Source organism: Rousettus aegyptiacus, unplaced genomic scaffold (assembly GCF_014176215.1).
Source record: "Rousettus aegyptiacus isolate mRouAeg1 unplaced genomic scaffold, mRouAeg1.p scaffold_m13_p_10, whole genome shotgun sequence".
NCBI classification, from domain to species: domain Eukaryota; kingdom Metazoa; phylum Chordata; class Mammalia; order Chiroptera; family Pteropodidae; genus Rousettus; species Rousettus aegyptiacus.
Window position 1 is genome coordinate 21,831,537 of NW_023416285.1, and position 22,234 is coordinate 21,853,770.

The 22,234-nt window shown below is 40.5% G+C and overlaps 1 protein-coding gene across 1 annotated transcript in view; it reads left to right on the forward strand.

The window, feature by feature from the left end:
* The first annotated feature begins 211 nt into the window (after positions 1 to 211).
* Positions 212 to 22,234, forward strand: part of NWD2 (NACHT and WD repeat domain containing 2) — a 143,078-nt gene continuing 121,055 nt past the window's right edge. The window contains exon 1 of the mRNA XM_016140732.2: positions 212 to 665. Coding sequence (XP_015996218.2) covers positions 515 to 665 — 151 coding nt within the window. The 5' untranslated portion in view covers positions 212 to 514. The remainder of the gene's footprint in view (positions 666 to 22,234) is intronic.

A 22,234-nucleotide genomic window follows, 5' to 3' on the forward strand; every position in this document is an offset into this window, starting at 1 on the left:
CTCCCGCCGCCCTTTCCGCCGTGGGTTATTCCTGCGCCCCGCGGGCGGCCGCTCCGGGTGAACTCCAGACGCCTTTCGTTGACAAAGTTTGCTCCGCTCTTCTCGCCCGCGCGGTCCCGCCTCCCTGGCGGCCCCCTCCCTCCGCGGCGGGCGCGGGCGGGGAGATGGCCGCGGACTTGGCGACAGGCGCGGGCGCTTCCCGGCGCTAAGAGGTGCCGCGCGCGTCGCTGCTGCCACGCTGACCTCCGGCTCCCGCTGGCTGCTGCGCTGATCCCCGGCAGGAAGCGAAGGCGGACGCCCAGAGGGACACGAGGCGGCGGCGACAGGGACCCCAGGGTCCGTATGGCCGCTCCCGGTCGGCCGGTGGTGTGCGCCACGGAGCTCGCCAGTGGCGCTTCGGGCTCGGAGTGGCTCTGAGCCGCGCTGCCTGCGGGGATCGACCTCGCTGTTCCGCGGAGCCGCGGGCAGGAACCCCAGGAGCAGGAGGAGGTGGCAGCTATTCCTGCCAAGGGCGATGTGGCCAGCCGGTGCGGGCACCAAGCTGCCCTGTCCCCGGGACTCTGCGCTCCGGCGGGCGGCTTTCTCCGGGAACCTCACCGCCCTGCCTTCTCACCTCGTGCCCGCCGGCCGCAGCGTCCGGGTTTTCATCAGCGCCAACCCTGAAGGTGAGTCCCTTGATCGTGTTTGTCTGTCTGTCCTTCTGTCCGTCCGTGCCGCGGGAGCGGCAGACAGCGCCCGCAGCACAGCCGGGTGCGTCGCGCGCCCCTCGCGCTCCCTTCCTCCAGCTAAAGCCGTGGCTGCCCCGAGTGCGTGGGAATTTCATTTGAATCACTTTTATTCTGCCCTGGCTCATCCGCTGTGCCTGCTGACTTCCCCTAGGACACCCATCCTCAGCCCCTGATAACTCCCCCGGGTCGAGCTATGAAACGTCCCAGATGCTTCTGGAAGCTCTCACCTGCCACCGCCTTTCCTTTTAGCGGTTTCTTCTCCGAGGTTATCGCAAACGCAAGTAGTAGTTCTTGCTCTACGTTGTGCGGCAGGTTCCCAAATGGAGGCTCCCTCCTTTGCTACTTGTTCTAGCAGAGGCGTTATGTTCCCTGAGACTCGTCTCTCAGCTGTACCGTGTGCCTTGAGGAGCCAAGCAGAACCCTGTGAACCCAAGGCCCGCGGACGTGGATAGGTAACGCGATATGGGGTCCCGGGATAGGCTGGCGCTCAGCCTGGCACTGGTTTCGCTGTGCCCAGGATGAGTCCATCTCCACAGTTGGCGTCCCGGGCTTGATCTCCCCAGTCCACAACCTGGTCTTCTCAGTCGTGTTCCTGCTTAAGGCTGGGCACCTGGTCGGCACCAGGTGAAAACTTGTTGATTTATTGCATTCACAAATCACAGCGTCTGAGCACTGGGTGGTTAATTACATGGTCATCATTGCTTATAAGTTCTCAGTAATGGATGTTAACTTTCATTACCAGTAAGTGAAGAAAAAGTAGGATGCATTTGACTTGAGCTAGATAAAACTTTAGAAACTTGCTATTTTCTGGAACTACAAATGTTTAGCTGTAAAATGAGTTTTTAAGGGACGCAAATAGACGTATGAGATCCGAGACTAACTTTTTCTGCATTCCAACAAGCCTGGAGACAGAACAAAGGGAAAAGAAATTGGCATTCAAACAATCGTTGGATCGACTTATTTGAAAACCCAAGGCTCAGGTTGCTTCTTAGACGCATGCAGAGAGGACCAACAAAAATAACTTTCTAAAAAATTTATGTTTTTTAAAAAAAGCATTAGTAGAAATTTCAGGTAAGCCTCGCATTATGACAGGGGGTTTGGTGAATGATTCAGATTGGTAATCCACTAATTCTAACTAGTATTGGAAGGACTTTGTACATTTCAGGGAGGGTACGACTGGCCTTTTATTAGTTTAAACTCACTTTCACAGAATTTATTAGTTAAGGAGGCCTTTAGAAAGCTACAGTACACTCTAAAAGTCCTCTTATTTCAAATATCTTCCAGGATTTGTACTTAAATCTGGATAAAGAAGACTGTGGAGATACGCAGCCTATTTAAAGAGTTAAACTCTACAACTCAAATTTCTATTGTTTTCAAAAAATATTGCCAGAATATTTTTAATGTGTTTGAGAGAGTTGTTAGAAAATGTTTGGCCTTAAAATTTTTAATTCTCCTGAGCTTGAAAAAAAATCTCATGAGAAGTATTTAAATCTGCTGATGTAAAACTAGCTGAATTGCTGTTTTTCATTAAATAAGTTGTTTCTAAATACAGGGAAAATTCTGTTAAAGTCATCAAGTTAATTTTTTTTGTTACATTTGTAATTTCTAGGATAAAAACCAATGGTGAATTTAAATCGAGTGAGCTAAATATTGAATCGATATTCAAAATTCATTTTTTCTGAAGCCTGTCCACACGACCCTTTGAATTCTCTAGTTTTTTTTTTTTTTTTTTTAATGAAAGCTTTAACATATATTAATCTTAAAAAAGCAAACTAGAAAGTTGCTGATCATGCTCTCGGGTCACTGTTTGAGCTGAGCAGCTTGCACATTAATCTTAAAAGACCAGAAATGTGAAGCTTACCTGAGAAGTTTCAATAGGGGAAGGACCTCAAATTTTATTCAAATTGGAGAGCTGAGGGTATGTTGAATAGAAAAGACAGAGATAGGTATTTTAGGACCTGAACATAAAGCCTTGTAATCTTGGTAAATGCTCTGTCAGAGGTAGCATTTTACTGTGAGACCTTTATGGATACAATTCAGGAAGCAAATGGTGTGTTTTGGTACAATCCAATATTAGATTCTTGGACAATACTCAAGAGCCTCTCCACTGTCAAATTAAGACGAAGAACATTATCTCATGCTTTCCCTTACAAGCGGAAATTCAATTTATGATCTAAATAAAAGCTGCTTTGTGTTGAACTCATAGCAGTACTTTTAAGAATCCAGCCAAGGTCTGTTTTAATTGGTATTGCTTTATAAGGCTGTATGGAATTTCCCTATTAGTAATAAAGATAATACATATCTTTAGAATGGAAAAATTACTTTCCCATATATAAGCTCATTCAATTTTTAAAATTTTTTTCTTTAAAAATTTTTTTTTCAATTACAGTTGACATTCAGTATTATTTTATATTAGTTTCAGGTAGACACATAGTGGTTAGACATTCATATAATTTATGAAGTGATCCCCCCCAGTAAGCCTAGTACACAGCAGGCACCATACATAGTTATTACAATATTATTGACTATATTCCCTACGCTGTACTTTATATCTCTGTGACTATTTTGTAACTAACAATTTGTATTTCTTGGTCCTTTGCCATTTTCAATTGCTTATTCAGTATTTTAGATTTCAATTCTCAAAGTCTGTGAGATTGGTAGACCAGAGTGTGTTCTCCCTATTGTACAGATGTTAAAACTGAGGCTGCACCAGGTCATGGTACTTGGCCTGAACTCACAGAGCATAACAAAATGAGGTAGAGTCTGCTCTTTGGTCCAGGCTAGGTTCATGCCATATTTCTGTGCTGAGAGAAGTGGTTTAGCACTGTCCTTACTCTTAAAGCCTGACAGCCAGGAGAAGCTGGGTAGTAGAGAGGGAACATGACTGCCCTGATCCACTTCGCCTCCACCAGGAGGTAGCCTTAGGGGCATTCAAGGAAATTTCAGACTGTTCTGAACTCTAATGGACATATTTCTGTCCAAAAGCTTGTTTGCATCAGACCAGTCCTTACCAATGAACAAACTGGTGTGGGGGAGGCAATAGCATTGTCCCAGATTCTCTTACATGGGCAAGTCTTGGATTTCATCTGGTCCCACCTCCCATTCAATATAGAAATCCCATCTGTGGCATCTTTACTCATCTTTGGAAGTTTTCTAGTCATTTAGCCACTGTCTCTTTGCCAGGATGGCGTTTTTACCTCTTTCGAACAATGATTCTATAACATAAAATCTGCTGTGGTGATTAGTCTGAATCGTCCATGAATATGCAGAGGAGAGGAGCCTACACAATTCTCTCTTATTGGAATTCAAGAGGGCCTGATAAATAATATTCTTATTCCCTGCCCCAATTCTTAACAAATTTAATGTCAGGTAATGTCTTAGCTCGGCTGTTTTAACAAAATATCATAGATTTAGTGACTTCAACAACAGATATTTATTTCTCACAGTTATGAAAGCTGGAAAGTCCAAGATCAAGGCGCTGACAGCTTTGGTTCCTGGTAAGGGCCCTATTCCAGATTGTCAGATGGTCATCTTCTCACTGTGTCCTCAGGTGGCAGGGAAAGAGTATGCACTCTGGTCTTTCTTTTTACTTTTCTTCTAAAGATACTAATCCCATCCTGGGGGCCTCAGCCTCATGATGACCTCAGCTAAACATAATTATCTCTGAAAGGCCCCATCTTCAAATACTATCACATTAGAGATTAGGGCTTCAACATATGAATTTGGGGGACACATAACTTTCTCCCCTTGACTTCCTAAATTGATATACTTCTCATGTACAAAATACATTCATTCCATCCCAACAGCTCCAAAAGTCTTGACTTGTTCCAGCATCTACTCTAAAGTTTAAAGCCCAAGTCTTATCTAAATGTCATCCAAATCAGATATGGCTAAGACTCCAGATGTGATTTATCCTGAGGCAAAATTTCTCACCAGCTATGAACCTGTGAAACCAGATAAGGTATGTGCTTTCCAAAATACAGTAGTAGGATAGGCATGGGGTAGACATTCTCATTCCAGAAGGGAGAGATTGGAAGAAAGGATAAAGGGGCCCAAGCACATTCAAAACCTAGAAAGGCAAATTCCATTAAATCTCAGAGCTCTATAATAATCCTCTTTGGTTTGATGCTCTGCCTCCTATATTCACTGGGGTGGAAGTCTCGCCTCCGTAGCTTTATGGGGAGGGAGTCACCCACCAAGGTTCCAGGGACACTGCCCCCAAGGCTATGCCCTCCCATGCCTTTGAAACGCTGATGATCTCCTCATCTCCTGTGGGATTGTTCTTAAAGAATAACTCACATTCACAGCAGAGTAGCACTGTAGTCTAGTTCTGTAGGATCTTAGAAGTCTGACAGCCTTCCTTCGTTTCATACCGTCTCTGTCTTCTTCAGTTCAAACTGGCCATGTTTCTGCTGGGATAGTCTGTGGTTCACACCTGTACTAGTTTCTTTATCAAATGGTTGTTCAAACCACAATCTTAATGTTTTCTTCAGAACAAGCTTTTTCATTTTTTTGCAATGTGGATAGGCCAAGAACTTTCTGAATCTTCAAGTTCTAGTTCCTTTTTGCTTAACAATTTCTTCCTCAATTCACATTTTTCCCTAAGCAGTCAGGAAGAACCAAGCCACTTCTTTAATGCTTTCTTAGAAATACTCTCACGTAAATACCCAGTTCCATTACTCACAAATTCTACCTTCCGGAACACAGTTCGGCCAAGTTTCTATCATTTTTTAATGACCACCGTTTCTCCACTGTCCAGTAACACACACCTCACTTCTGTCTGAGACCACACCAACATGGCCTTTATCATCTATTTTCTGTTCGTGATTATTTGTGTATTCTGTAAGAAGATGGAAACTTTCACTACAGCTTTCCTCTTTTCTGAGTCCTCACCAGAATTGCCATTAATGGTCCCTTCATGTCAATCTTGGCTTTTGCCAGCATGCACCTCATGACCCTTTCAACCTCTACCCATTACCCAGTTCTAAAGTTATTTGTACTTTTTTAGATATTTGTTACAGCAGAACCCCACTTCTCAGTAGCAAAATCAGTCTTGCTCTCCTAGGATTACAATATCAAATTATCAGAAACTAGGTTTTAAACGACAGAAAATTATAGTCGCATGATTCTGGAATCTAGAAGTCCAAAATCAAGATGTCAGAAGAGCCATGCTTTTACTGAAGGCTCTAGGGAAAAAAAAGTCTTTCCTTGACTCTCCCTAGCTTCAGGGGGCTCCTGGCAATGTGTGTCCCATGGCTTATAGCTATATCATTCTAGTCACTACCTCCATTATTGCAGGGAAGAATGCTATGTCTCCCATGGTAGCATGACAGAGAGCTCTTGTCTCTTCCTCTTCTTATAAGGACATAACCCCCTTATGGGGGTTATGTCCCCCAAAGTCCTCACCCCAAAATACCACATTTGGGGTTAAGGCTTCAGTGTATGACTTTGGGGGACAAAAACATTCAGTCAGTAACAGGTAAAGTCTGAAGCAGAAAGAAAACCAAACTAAGTGCCTTTATTGCTGATTTAAAACTGACGCAGACCCACACTCCCTTATCTGTGATTCTTCGGGTTGGATAGGATTTTGGAATTCCAAATTTTTTAGCTTTGGGGGAAGTGGTGCTTATATTGTTTATTATATGGGGTCTCGGTTAATACCCCATCATCAAGTATGGATATGTTTATGAGGAAATGTTTACTCCACTCTCAGTCACTGTCATACAATAGAATTTTCTACGGTGCTGGAAGGGTCTTTATCTGTGTTGTCCTGCATAGTAGCACTAGTTACATATAGCTGTTGAGGTTTTGAAATGTGGCTAGTGTGACTAAGGATTTGAATTTTTAATATTATTTCATTGTAATAGATACAGATTTACATAGGCACATGCCGCTACTGGCGATTGTATGGGACACAAAACTCTGAGCGGAGTAATGAGGCCTGTAAGGAGCTCATGTCGATTTAGGTCAGGTTTCGCTGCCAATGAGTCACGTCTTTTTAGATTTTTGCTGCCAGATGAACTAGGGAAAACCTTTTGTTTTCAACACTTCGCAGGTTTTGGAATCACAGATAAGGGCTGTGGACCTGTATTGGGGAATGTGGCTTTTAACTCTAGTGGGTTTTCCAATACTGAACCTCGGAATTCCACAAACTTACCCTCTCAGTCACTATAAGCAATAGACAGGGCACAGACCTGCCCCCTCCCACCATGGAGTTGCAGAGAAGAATGACAGGTTTACTTACAAGAGAGAACAAAAAGGCTGGGCTCTTTGTGCACAGATTTTCCTTCCAAATGCATCCATCAGAGAGTAAGATACTTCTCTCCTAAGGAGCAAGTGATGGCCTGGTCTAGGGCTACTATATGAGTGGATCTCCCTCCATGTGTCAATTGACATTGGAGTGGAGGAAAAGGAACTCTAACACTATTTTTGTATATTTCCCCCCACCCAGGTTTATCCACTGGTCATCTCCAAGGGTTCTGACTTTTGTCCATAGTATCAGTGATCAGATGCTGGGTCAGTTCTTGAGTAGATTTTTTTACTTTGCCTGGCTTTGCATCTGCCTTGACTCTCTACCCCAGTGTCTTTGGATTTTCATTAGAAAAGCTTGTTCTGCATTTTGACAGAAGACACAGTGAAGAGAGAAATATTTCCCCTACAGCTGCTGCAACCAGTGGCCGTTTGCTTTAGCAAATGCTCCCAGACAAGGGATGGAAAGATGTGCATGAAGAGATTCATATGAAACCTACAAGTATTCTTCACCATGTTTTTTCTTACCTTTCCTATAAAGTTAATTATTTCTAAGGCTCCCTGTTTTTTCATTGTTTTACTGAGTAATCAGAAAAAATATGCAGTTGAGTACAGAAAAAAAATATATATGTGTATGTATATACACACAGCTGTTTTGATACCTCAGGGACATTTTTAAAAGGTAAGAGCCTTAAAGGAGAATATCCTGAACTGCTATTTTTATAATAAATTCAATAGGATATAAGTGTGAGTTCTGAAATTATAGTAGCTGTGTCTTCAAGTCCTTCAGTAAAAATTATTCTGGGAGGAAGACAGTAGTAGATACAAATACAGACTTAAGAGGCAGACCACCTGGGTTTGACTTCTCAATCCACCATTTAACGCTGTGATTTCTAGAGCAAGTTGCTTAGCTTCTCTGTTCTCAGTTTCCTCATCTGTAAAAGAGGACAACAATAGCACCAGCCTTGCAGGGTTATTGAATAAGCTAATAGATTGTAAAGCACTTAGAACAATGCTGGGCACATAGTATACATTAAATAAATATTCCCTATTGTTATAATTATTTTTATCATTATTAGTTTCTTTTTAGTTAGTTTTATTATTAGCATCTGTGATCCAGACACTGTGCAGGTATGAGTCTTCAAAGATGAATAAGGCACATCTTGCCCTCTAGGAATATGGTCTTCAGAAGCTTATCAGTTAGAACTCAATAGTAAAACAGAAACCATGCCAGATACTTCATGGAAATAGGTGCTCCGAAAAGTTCATTTTAAGAGTCTGAGAAGTGACAGGCATCTAGGTGACACTGCCAAAGCCAAAAACCAAAGGGCAGGAAACTTCAGAAGCCACTGCTAGCATCACAGCTGCCAGTAGATGATGGATAGCTGCACTGATTCTACAAACACACACGTCTGCTGAAACCACACGTCAGCCGCCAAAACTGATGACCAAGGAAAGTCTTTGGCATCCTCTCCCCTCCAGATACATTTTTTTGGCAGAACCAGAATTGCATTTGGACCCTGACAGAAAGTAAGACTAGAGACTTCAGGCTTCCAACCCCTACACTACAAGCAAAAGAATGAAAGGAGGTGGTGATGGATGCTCAACAGCAAGAAACAGTATCTCGCCCAGGGGGAAGTGGGCATAGCCACTCATTCACTGATTCAACCAGTAAATAAATATGCATGAAGCCCTCCATATGGAGTGCTGTTCTGGTGCTTAGAACACAGCAACAAAACAGGCAGGTCTCTGCTCTCATGAGGTTTACATAAATAATGTAATGTATGTGATGGGCACTGTGCTAAAATACGAACAGAGTGTTAAAGAGACACCAAAGAGGCGTCGGCCACCCTGGCTCCTCAGGGGAATGAATGAAGCCTGGGTGTAGAAATTATCCTACTGTTAATCACGTATGAGGCAAAGTAAAGATGCCATCTCTGCGGGTGATAGAGATTACCTTTAATATTCAATGAAGAATGATCTCTTTGAATAAGACTAGAGTCGAAGTCTTGGGGTGATATTATCATTTGTCCTTTGAAGGTGGTTCATTTGGAATGACATTTAAAAGAAAGCATGACTGTGACCATATAAGTATGCTATATACAAATAGATGGTGACTTCACGGTTTAATAAATCATTGACAGATCTCTTAAAGTTCTTGTTATGCCATAGCTGTGATCCCACTTACCATTTTAAAGGGTGTCTGCAAGTTTATATTTTATTTCTGTTTCAGTTGTCTACTGCTGTATATCAACCCACCCTACAATTTAATGACTTAAAAGAGCAATTTGTCATTTCTCACAAATATCTGGGAATTTGGGTTAGGCCGGGCTTGCAAAAGAAAAAGGATGGTTCTTCTGTCCTACAAGGTGTTGGCTGGAGTCACGTATTTGACTGCTGCATGCAGCCAAGGCTGGGTTGGGGAAGAAGGCTCATGTGTCTGGCTCCTCAGTGCTCTTCCGTGAGGGCTCACTCTCTACAGCTTCTCTCTCATCATTCAGTACTTTAGCTCAGGATTCATTATAGGGGGTTGGCTTCCTAGAGAAAGGAAATGGTAGCTTCTGGTCCTCTTAAGGCCTGGGCTTAGAAGTCCCAGAGTGTCACTTTCACTGCATTCTATCTATGCAAGTCATGAGCTAGCCTAGATTCAAAGGGAGGGGAATTAGACCACATCTCCTGATGTCAGGAGAGTCATGTACATGCAAGGAGGGGAGGGATTAATGGTGGCCAACTTTGAAAGCAAAAATCCCTCCAGTTATAATGTGTACTTACTTTGACCTTTCTTAGATTAAATGGAGTTAGTTCACAAAGAGCGAGCAAACTAGCAGTCTGGAACAGTGCTCAACAAGTGTTAATAATCATAACTGTGATGAGTTGTTGAGCATGGACAGTAACTTCATAAATAGCACTCTTCCTGAACCTCCCAAATTCTGAACTGAGAAAAAAGATGGAAGGGTTTGCAAATAGATCAGAATATCCTTATTTTTACTGATAAAGATAATAATGGAGAATGCTTTGGTTCTTCCTGTTTCTAAACACCAGAATAGACATCCTTCTACCCACATGCTGGGGACCTGCAGAGGGTCTGCCTGTGAAACACTGAGCCTGGAGGAGAGCAGAACCCACACTTTGGAAACAGGTCACCCCAGGAGGATGAGTGAGCATGTGGGTCGAGCTGCCTGATTTATTCTTCCCACATTTTCCAATGAAATAAGTCACCTGTTATGTTCTCACCCCAGATCTTGGAAGGGCAAGTAAAGAGAGTCTAGGAGTCATATGCTCCAGAAGAAACCTCTGGATAGAGGAAGAAGAGCTTCCCCCACCCCAACATGAATATTATTTCAGTTATAACATTTGTGCACAGTGGAATCCTTTACTCAGTATCATTTAAATTAGATATCTAGTTTGACATAGCCCAAGTTCTATCACAGCCAAGGGTCTTATACAAAGAAGAGACTATGAGCTGGAAGGTGTTACATATCTTGCATATAATAGTAGGAACTATATCAAACATCAACATCAGAATACTATTATAGAGGAAGTGCTCAGCATTGCCTTGGGAAAAGTCAGTTCATCTCTCAAGAAATAACAAGTTATTTTAAACCACTAAGTTTTGGGATACAGTGAAATGTAGCAACAGATAATTGAAAAAAATTAAGTACAAACTCACATCTTTTAAAATGGCAAATGATGCAATTCTACAGAGTAACAGAACTCATAATGTATTTAGGTTTGACAAAGGTCTTTCCAACTCAAGTTCTCTTAAGCTTTGCTCTTAATGGTTATATATGGTTTAAATAAATGTAAAACTTGTAGTAGGTGTCTCAAAAGTATATATAGGTGCCTAGTTATGTACAATCAATCAAGATACTCTGGTGTTATTAACTTAAAGATAGACACATTTATATAACTTCTTCAAAGCTTTAGTATCCATCATATTTTTTTTGTGTCGAAATCAAGCAAGATTTATTAAGCAAATTAACATGAGTTGGCTGATGTATGATTAGAAAAGAGGATTATATGATAGGAAATTAATAAAAGTATAAAAAATTGCAACTTTGAATACAATTCAAAGGGAATAATACCCACTTCGAATGAAATACTTCCTTGAAATCTTGTTTTCAATCCAAAATATATCAAAGACTTTGACGTGGATATGCGCAAAGCAAAAAGCAAAGCCCAGATGTCAGGCATCTTATTCCAAGAGTGATTACAGAATCTCACTCAGAAATGAAACCAAAAAATTGAAAGAGCATCCTTCATAATGCTTAATCTGATTGATCCATTATGTGTGGTGTCCTGCAGAGAGATTCTTGCCACTGAGTATATTTCCTTTGGATTTTATTCTAAGCATCAGCTGCAATATTTATTAGATAACCATTGTATACAACTGAACTTCTAGCTGGTTGATGTGGAGAGTTACAAAGGAAGTAAGAGATATATACTATTGTCTTTATTCTTTAGACTCACCCATCTACAAGGCAGGACAAACACAACTACTTAAAAATAAAGCCACTGTGGTTGTGAGAATGATGTTTACGTGTAAAGGCCAATTGGAATAATTGGAATCAAACTGTCCTATCTGATATCCCAGTCAGACATGAGCTGGTCAAATTTAATCAAAATGGGAAGATCAAAATGTATCAAATCTCAGAAATAGACCTTTCTACTATAGCAGGGTTGCTGGTGGGGAGCTGGTTCAGCTGTAAGTGATGAGAACAAGTCCAGATCCAAGAGAGAATGCAGTGTTTGAAGGGGAAGCATTTGGTACCAGAAAACCTGATGTAAAAGGTTACTCAGCAAGTGAGAAAAGCACATGCTGAAATCTGTTTCATTTCCTTAAGTGTCAGAAGAGTAACTCAGAAGTTTACTCAGATAGCAATTGGAAGAGTTTGGGCAGGTGCAAAGTATGAAGGTGAAACAAGAGTTTGGGCAAAAGATTCCCATCCTTAGATGCGGACATGTGGGGTGTGGGCAGAGGAGAGCAATAAGTCAAAGCAGGATCCCAGCTCCTAGTCATAAGGTGGGACTGAGATCCATGGACAAGGTACAAGACTGCTGTTAGGACAAGAACTCAAGCCAGGGCCAGACTGCTGCCCAAGTGATTTGACCGTGAGTTCCAGAGGGTTGAGATAGATGTAATATAAAATGTTACCTGGCTGACATCACTATGGGGTTCAGGGACTGGAAACAACCAGCACTACGGGTAGAAAAGTGTGGCTTCAGGTATCTCAGAATAGATACAGGGCTGGGCAGGAGGAGGGGTTATTCAGTAAAAAATAAGGAATTCAGAACAATATTTGCGAGGCCAGAAAGACTTGATTGTCCCAATTGAAGATGAGATATTCCAGAGAGAGAGAGAGAGAGAGAGAGAGAGAGAGAGAGAGAGAGAGAGAATATGAATATGAGAGAATGAGAATAGTATATATGCTGGAAGTCAAGTCTCATTGCTTGATCAATAGCAGCTGGCCACAATGTGTTGCAGCCACAGATGCTTTGGGGCCACATCCAAGCATAGGGGGCGAGAGAGCAGTGATTGATTAGTAATGCCTACTGTGGGCAAGGACTGGTGCACGTCTTATTTATGCAGTGCATTCGCAGCTGGCTGGGAACCACTGTGGGGTAGAGTAGGGTAGAGTTAATGGAACAATGTCAGCAACGAAGAACAAGAAGGCCTGAGTTTTGTTTTGTTTTGCCAAAGCATAGAGGACAAGCCAGAGTGAAAGTAACCAGTTTGCCCAAGAAATAACTGGTGAGAAATTCTCTTGCCCAAATGACAGAACTGGTAGAACCATTGCTTTCTAAAGGAGAAAAATGTGTAAACTGTTACAGAGACTGAAAGTCTACTTGCATGTGGTAGAACCTGCATACTAGCTAGTTGTTAAGCAAAGAGTGTGATCAGTTTACACTCAGTTGACAATATTGTAGAAAATTCTCCAAAACAGAATTAAGAAACTAGTGTGGTCATTGTGTGATAAAGAGCAATAAAGTTAATGAAAGATATCAAATATTAAAGAAAAAATCTACTGAGAGCACACAAAAGAAGACTTGAAAATTGAAAGTTCCCTGTTAAGCCCAGGGTCTCTATTCAGAAGCCTAACTTATCAATATAGAGAAGGAATTCCAAAACCAATGAGGAGAATATGTAGGAAAAGTGAAAAAAGATCCAGCCCTTCCCATCTCTGAGAAGCTACAGTTTGGAGGGATTTAGCTGCTAAGTCATAAGGGAGAAGAGCATTCATTAAATCGGAATTTCACAATTTAATGAAATCACTGCCGAATTGGAAATCTTAACAGGGATGGGGGTTTTGTCACATGTGACCCCCCCCCCCAATTTTTTGGCACACCTCCCACCGAAAGATGGAGTCCATGACTTCTCTCCTTGAATCAGGGCTCTTGGACTGTCTTTGGCCAATAGAATGTGGAAGAAGTAGCATGGCATCATTTCTGAGTCCAGAGTTTTAGATATTAGTTACTTCCACTTCTGGTCTTTTGAAACACTTGTTTTTTCAAGCCCAGGTGCTCCATGGAAAGGCCCTTATGAAAGAAGGGAAAACAGCCTCCATCACCTTGCCAGCTAGGAGAATGAGCAGTCTTGGACGTGGATCTCTAACACCTCCAGCTGTTCTAGCTGACCGAGGCTGTATGGACGTACTGGCCTTCCCCACTGAACCCTGCCCAAACTGAAGATTCAAGGGAAAAATGCATGATCATTGTTTTAAGCAAATGATTATTTGTTATGTAGTGGTAGATAAATGAAATTAGTAATCATACATGCATTATGGCACATGCTGGCTATGATTAAAGAATTTGGAGGTTAGATCTGAATTTGAATCTCAAGATTTATTATAATCTTGGGTAAAGCATTTAATCTCCTCAAGCTTCACTGTCCCTTTTGAAAGTTGGGCATAATAACTACGTCACAGGGTTATTGTAAGAAATAAATGAAATGCCGTATGTAAGCTCCTAAAACAATGCCTGAAAGACAAAGACTCAAAAGTTATAGAGCAGAGTTTGTTAAAAACTATTGGAGATAAAAGAATGGAAGAGGTATGAGGGTTATAAAGGAATGAAAATTACTTGAGTAAATTTCTTTTTGGTAAATCATGGCATGAAATGGGTCCCTATTTTCAAATCATGTCACCTATGTAACCATGTATGCTTTTAGCTAGAGGGAACTACATAAAAACATTTTTAAAGTTGATTTAACACATAAATATGATTTCAGCCCATATTATATGGTATTAATATATTTCATCTCCAAGTACTAAAGCAGAAGCTACTCATAACTCATTTTTAAAAATCAGCTCCCCCCAAAAAACTCTTTTAAAACCATAGATAGCAAACATATTTCAATAAAATGGCATTCAGAGAGAACAAAAAAGATAGCACTTCTACCGTTTAACATGAGATGTGCTAAAATTATGCTCTAAAAATCATAATTTTTTACACGCAAAAGAATATCTTTGACATTGCTTTATCTGTATAAGGTTCATATATCATTTTTCCAACTCCTGTTAATCCTTTAGACCTTGATGCAGTTGCTTGCCACAGATGTTTCAAAGAACATGTGGTGCCCATATTTACATAGGAAGGACACTTAATAAAAACCCCATTACCTAGGAAGGATTTCAAAACAAATCTCATGTATGATTGAAAACTTCCATTCCAAGAGGCTATTATCGTGTGTGAGCTGCTAATTCTTATTGTGTACCTGTAATGGTTACTGTGAGCCCATATAATATTAAAACAACGATATAGGTGTTCCCATAGAAGCTGATATTTGGGGTGGAGGAGGGTAGAGAGGAGAGGTGAAGAAAAGGGAGGAGACAGGTCTCTCGAGTGGATCAATGCGTGGGCCAGGGATGGAAGGATAATACCTTGACTCTGGAAAGGGCTAATCTTCGTTTGTTCCTTGCTTCTACCCCGCAGATCTGAGTGAAATGAAAGGAAGGAGAAGGCCCTGAAATCTAGGGGTTGGAAACAAACAATGTTTGTTTGTTAAGTTTAGAGTTTGATGCCACTTGAAAATGGAGTTTGTGTTCATGGAATGTGGTTTTTTGAGAGTTCTGGCCTCGAGGTGGGGACTGCAGGGTTGAGTGTCTACAGCCATCCCCTTAGTGATCCAGTTGGCCTCTGGGTGATGCCCTGTCAGCCTGGGGGTAATGGAGTTGAGCAGCCACAAATGCAGGAAGAATTTGGGTATATTGCCAGAGGGTTAGCTCTTCCGGTGATGTGATCAGGAGATGACAGGCCCAGGAACGCCGAGGGTTGGGTTTTGTGAACCAGAGTGGGTTCTGGCAGTGGCAGGACCTGCAGGAATGTTCGGGAAGGCCAGGTCAGGAGAAAGAGTGTTGCCTCCCCACTTCCCCCTCTCCACTTTTGGTTCTCTTAGGGCATCTTTAAATTCAACAAATATTTCTTGAGCACCAACTTTGCGTGAGTGCTGAACATGAGTTACATTATTATACAGTCTATAACATAACTATTTAACATTGGCTTAGGAGTCAGTTTAAGACTCATGTATTTGGAAGAGTTTGAAGAAAAAGAAATAATGCTTTGTTTCTGGGTAGAGCTCATTGCAACTACATTACAATTTAATCCTAAGAACTCTAAGATATTCAACATAGGATTTAAAAATTTTTGCTTTTACTTCGACACAAGGGAAGATTGAAACTCAGAATTCTAGAACCTACCTCAGGTCACATAGCTGGTAAAAACTGGGCATTGCTGAATCCAGAATTGAGGTGGTGTGATTCTCGGACACCGTGGCATCAAATGAAACTCATGCCTAAACTCTCATGCCCCTGGCACATGCAGATGCTGGCAGAGAAGAAACTGACATACATATTTTGAGGTCAGCAGAGTGTTAAGAGGAGGGCCCTTCCCTGCTTCCACACCTACTAGAACTGTCCCCAGAGCATGGGTCTGCTTTAATTCTTGTGATATCAGCAAAAGTATAACCTTTTTTTTTCTTTCATGGAGGAGCAAATAGAAAAGATTATACATTAAGTATTGAATCCAATAAATGAGTTTCAATTTTTTTTTAAATCTCAGGAAAAAAAAAAAAAAACATTTGACTAAGCCCTAAATGTCCTTCTCTTTAGAGAATTATTGTAGGCACATCCGGGATGACAGACTCACAGCTTCTTCTGCCCATCCGCTCAGCATTCTGGCTCCCTTACTTCCTTATTATAAGAAATAAATACTGTATGTAAGCTCCTAAAACAATGCCTGAAAGACAAAGACTCAAAAGTTATATAGATCAGAGTTTGTTAAAACTATTGGAGATAAAAGAATGGAAGAGGTATGAGGGTTATAAAGGAATGAAAATTACTTGAGTAAATTTCTTTTTGGTAAATCGTGGCATGAAATGGGTCCCTATTTTCTGCTGTAGCCACCCAGGGGAGGGGGAGGTGGGCAGAGAAGGGTGTCCACATCCTGGGAAAGCAGGGATCGAGGAATGATGTGAGAAGAGATTCTTACCAGGAAACTACACAACAGCAGTGCAGTTTTTAATTCCCACATGTTTCTCTCTCACACACACACAAAAAATGAGAAATTAAATACTGCCAGTATTATGGTCTAACTGCATTTTGACTTTGGGGACCAGTTAGGAACCCTGTCACTTTCTGCAACATTTTTATGGCAAGTCTCATTTTGTGTTCCATTTAAATTACATACAATCAGGCTTGTGTTAACAGTCACATAGAAGTTGGAGAGATTTGAGCGTTTTCACATGAGAACTTTCTCCTTGTTTTCTACTAGCATTGTGTGCGCTTGTTCTCCTCAAGACATCACGAGGTGGTACGGGGGCATGAAATGTACTGACGTATCTCAACTTCTACTTCTGGTTTGGTTGGTAGCTCTGTGACCTTGGGCATTTTCTCTGAGACACTTTCTTCATCTGTAGAATGTGGTGGATGAAAAACAGGACTTCTGGGGCCTTTTCCAGCTTTAGTGTTACACTATTTCATTTCTTTGAAACTCTTGAGCAGTTCATTTTGTTTTATTTCTTTCCAAGGAGAGGAAGTATGAGGTCCAGCTCTTTGTCCTGACTTTGCGAATGTCTACACTGTCATCTGAAAAATATCACTTATTCTTCTGCCTCAGAAGTTTGTCATGATAATTGATGGAAAAGCACTTTGGAAACTGCAGTGTACTGTATAAAGGTACACTGTTGAATATGTCAATGTGGAAAGTGTAATAGAGTACAACAAAGTTGGTGGGAAACATCAGGATTTAGAAACCCTTCCCGAATGTTCAGTATTAAAATGGAGAGTATGAGTAGGAGAAAATGAACATAAAGGACCTCTTTTTTGTTGTTGTATAAATGAGACTTTTAGGATGATAAAAATCACTGGACCTCTTCTTTAGGTGTACCAATGAGACTTTAGAATGATCAAATCGCTGGGTGGTTGAATAAGAAGGAATTGGATCTCTCCCCTGAATTGGATGATGCAATCAATCACCTTTACACATACAACACAAAATACACACAGGAACTAATAAGTAATTGAGTTAATGGTTCAGAATCTGAATTTGGAGACTCTTTAATTTGCAACCTTGCTCTGTGCCATTTTCAGACTCCATGACTTTAAGCTAGTTACTTAATTTCTCTAATCCTAGATTTGCTTATCTCTAAAATTGAAAGTATCGTAGGATTCTCATGAGGCTTACACATGACAGAGCTCGTAAAATACTTATCACATGCCTGGCACTAATAATCTCTCATGATCTATAACTAAGATTATTACCATTATTATTATCATTAGCTCCGTTATCTACTTACCTGGAAGATGATGACAGCTCAGCTAGTAAAGAAGTGACATCGAGCCTGGTTCGACTAGCAGGCCCGCGTTTAAAACAGCACGAAATATTCGTTTGCCAGAGGTGTCTTTGTTGTGCACTCAGTAAAAGAGGGAAAGATGTGTGACATGATGACACAGTTAGGAAACATTTATATTCCGTTTACTTGCATTAAGCCAGAATGTTTATTTCCAACTGTCTGTCAAGGTCGACATTTAAAAAGTGCTTCTGTGGAGTATCAGAAATAAGTTTACAAGTCACAAGGATAGGCATACTTTATTACGTTAACGATCTGACCTCAGTTTTACTCGGAAATCTAAATAGGCAGTTAACAAATATTTATTAGGGGTCTTCTACATGTAAGACACCGTTCTAAGGCCTGAGGGTATAGAATTGAACAATGTTAAATAACTTGTTTTTAGTTAACATACAAATTTTCCCTACCTTCGTGGTGTTGACAATCCAATAGAGGAACCATAATGTAAAAAAGCAAATAAAACAAAATCTGTTTCTACATTGTGGAAGTGATACATATTGTGAAGAAAGATATAAAGTAAGGAGAAGAAGTAATGGGCAGAGTTTCTCTCTTCCAGTAAAGGGGTGTCTGATGAGATAATGCTTGAACAATGACATGAATCGAGTGAGAAGAGGAACGAAGCATTTCTGCTGAGAAGTGCAAAGAAGCAGCAGTAAGTGCGAAGGCCCTGTGGAAGCACGTGCCTTAGGTGTCTAAGGAGCTACAAGGTCAGCATGGGGGAGCGTAGACGGAGAGACGGCAGTTTTCACAAAATTTAGACCCCCCGCCCCAATAATAGTACCAGTCAGTCGGCACAGGCGCCATATGTAAGCAGCCAGCGTAGTACGTCTCTGCTGAGTATCTGCCTTGATAGGAAATGAGATCAGGGAACTTACGGAGGCTAGATCCTCTGGGGCCAGCATGTTCTCTCACCATAATTTCTAGAATTTGCTCCATAAACCAACTTTAGCCCTTAAAAAGATAAGGATTATCACTACCTATTTGCAGTGTATTCATTCATTGATTCGATTTATTTTTTTAAATGATTCTAAGAGATTTCAAAAGTACTTCCAACATTGTTAAGAAAGAGGATATGTCAGCATTACTTGGGTGTATATATTTTAGTAGATTCATTGAAACAAATCTGATCTGTGTTTTGTATGAGGGGTTAGAATTCAGTTCCTTCAGTGTCCTGATAGGGCAGAAAGACATGGAGCCTAACCTACATCTCCTCGCTACCCTGGCTCCTAGTAACTAAAATGGAAGGGGATGAGACATATAGTAATTGGATTTTTTTGAGATGGCAAGTGGTAGAGTGCCCCAAACCTTAGAATAAGGTTCATATGACAGAGGAAAATACCACCTAGTCATATGTGACCTGGGTAGACAGGAAATCCTCTCTGAGGTGGCAGAGAGTAGGGTCGGTCTTGGTCTCTCGGTGCCAGAAAGTGGCACAGGCTGCTGCTTGGTGTAGCTTTGGATGAATTCCATGCCACATCCTTTAACCAAAGCTCCTAGGAAACCTGCTAAAAATTTTTTGAGAGGGCAAACTAAGGCAACAATTCAGGAGCCCATTATAAAGTTGATGGACAAGGAGCACCAGCACTACAATGCCTGTCTCAGTGAAGGCACAGCAGCAGCAGCAGCAATGAGATTGATGGAGTCAACACTAGAGGCCTAACTGAATGTCACCTGGGGTATTTTGCAGCTCAACAGCAGGAGCAGCAGCTGTGATGGGGCCCCCATCAGGGACAACCAGAGGCCGCATAGTATTGTTTTTGCAGATGCTGAGATCCCAGGACACTTTGTAAAAATTAGAACCTATAATTGCAGCAAGAAAATATAATGGCCCACAAGAAGAACACATAAGCCACATGTTTCTTAGCAAGTGATCAAGAGTCTCATACTGCCTGTTACTTTTTCATTCATTCATCCATTCATTCACTCAAGAAACACAGAGTATTGCTGGAGCTGTACACCACTTTCCCTCCCCTAGTCTGGGTTGGGAGCATGGATTTTAAAAGCTTTCAAGATGGTAACAACAAAGAATTCTGTGGCTGTTGACTCAGGAATCAGAAAGTGCCAGGTCTGGTATCTGGGCTCCCTCACTTTTTAGAAGTATATCTTATTCCTTAACCTCTCTGAGCCTTGGTTTTCTCAGCATTGAAAGGGCACTAATAGTAGTTGACTTTAAAGTTCCTATGAGGATTAATGAAATAATGTATGGACAGGACTTAGCACTATGTCGGACATAATAGACTCATTAATGCTAGTTTTTATGATGATTCTAAATGGAAGTAAAATTATAGAGTGTATTGAGTTGGGGGTGTGGCAGAGAAAAGGAATAAGAGGAGGAAAAGAGAAAGAAGGAGCAGGAGAAGGAAAGGTAGAGGGAGAGGAGGAGACTAGAAAGATACAGCAGGAAAAAAAATTAAACAGCAGTGTGAAAAACATTCAAGTTCCTTGTAAGTTTTAATAGAGAAAGTAAAGACAAGAGAATGATAGACTGGAATGGGCCCTAAATTATTTAAACAACAACAAAAAAGATGATTTTAGCAATAGGGTTTTGGATGGCCATTGTAAGTGATTAAAGATTGCCTTTATTCCTGACCATTTATTGAGTTCCTATAAACAGCGATATATATGAATATATTCTGAGCATCTCTGAAATAAGATAGCATCTCTGAAACAAGATAGCAATTAAACAGGATTGTATCTGATGGCTGTTAAGATGGAGATTCTCAAATGTGGCAACAAGGCAGCTAATAGTCATTTTATTCACTTTAGATTGAGCTAACCAAGCCATTCAAACCAGGGAAAATTTTTGGACCCAGACTCCTTCAATCTGACTGTCTACTCCCAATTGCGACAGATAACTGTCAGCTTAATTTAGTGCCTGACTGAATTTGTATGTGATAGGTGACTATTTTTTAATCAGTCCCTTCCCATATAATAGAAAGACCTGGAGAACTTGAGTGGCTTGCTGATGGTTAGATAGCTGGCATAAGCCTCATATGTCCCTAGCATTGCAGTAGCGCTTGCTTGACTTTTGGTGGTTGTGTGATTTGGATAGTTTCTCTCCCTTAGGTAAAATGACATTTCTCTATCCTCTATCCCCCCTCATCCTGGAGTTGCTTTGTTTATCATTTTGATTTTTTTATAATCAGCTGACCTTTTTCCTAAATAGGTCACTTTGTTATACAGCCAGTAGATTTCTTTTGCCCAAGGAGATTGAATATATTTATATCTGGATGGGTCCGTATGTCAAACATATTTCAATCTGTATTTGAAAGCTGTTGAGTTTGTAGCATGATGAAATTCCCTGCTCCACAAATAAAATAAGAACAAATAACCAGACATTTTAACATATCACCAGACATTTTCAAAAGTTAAAAAAGTGTAAAAATAAAGCTTCATTCTTTAAGAAATAAAAGCAGCAAAAATACAGGACCTAGCCCTTTTTTATTAATGTAGTTGTAGTCTATACATATAAATATTTAATTTCCTATTTAAGTTCTATAAAAGACTGATAATATTTAGATGTAGATAGTATGTTTTTAATATTTTAGACATTTAACACTATTTTCTAATCAATGATATTTGTAAGATAAAAAATAAAATGCAGAGCATTTATTTTTGGCATAACTCTTCTGCCATAACAATTATATTGTCAAAATATGCTGGATGGTGTTTACTGCAGAATCTGTAAGGTAGAATAAACTACAAAATAGATCTCTTAGGCATCAAATGCTTAAATTGACAAACTTTCAACAGTATTAAAATCACATTAAAGCATAATATGTCTCAAGCCTAAGTCCAGTCTGTCTGTGACTTGTCAGTTTTTCTACCCTTTAATAAAAAAGGAGAGGTAGAAGGAAAAGAATATTTTGTGATGGTCATAACAGTACTGAATAATTTATTAAAGGGTAAGACATTTTTTATATTGATATGTAAAATGATATACTTCTAATGGGGTGACTTACAGTGAATTATACAAGCTGGTAAGATTTAACTGACTCCGCCCTGCACAATCTCTGTATAAAGACACACAGAAGCATGAGATGTGGGACTTATACCCAGGAGCTAACAGTATAGCTACTGACATTGACATCTGAAAAGTTAGAAAGCATTTAACAAACATAAAACATTTGTGTTAGTTTCCCACTGCAGAATTCTATAGCAAGCTACCAAAATTAGTGGTTCATAACTACATAAATTTACTACCTTTTAGCTCTGAAAATCAGAAGACTGAATACAGTTTTAGTGGTCTGATGTCAAGGTGTTGATGGGCCTCCATTCTTTTTGGACCTTCTAGGGCAGAATCTGTTTTCTTGCCCATTCCAGCTCCTAGAATCTGCTTGCACATAGCTCTCTTTTATCTTCAAAGCCAGTAGGAAATGTTTTCAACATCTCTCTCTAGAACCTCTGCTTC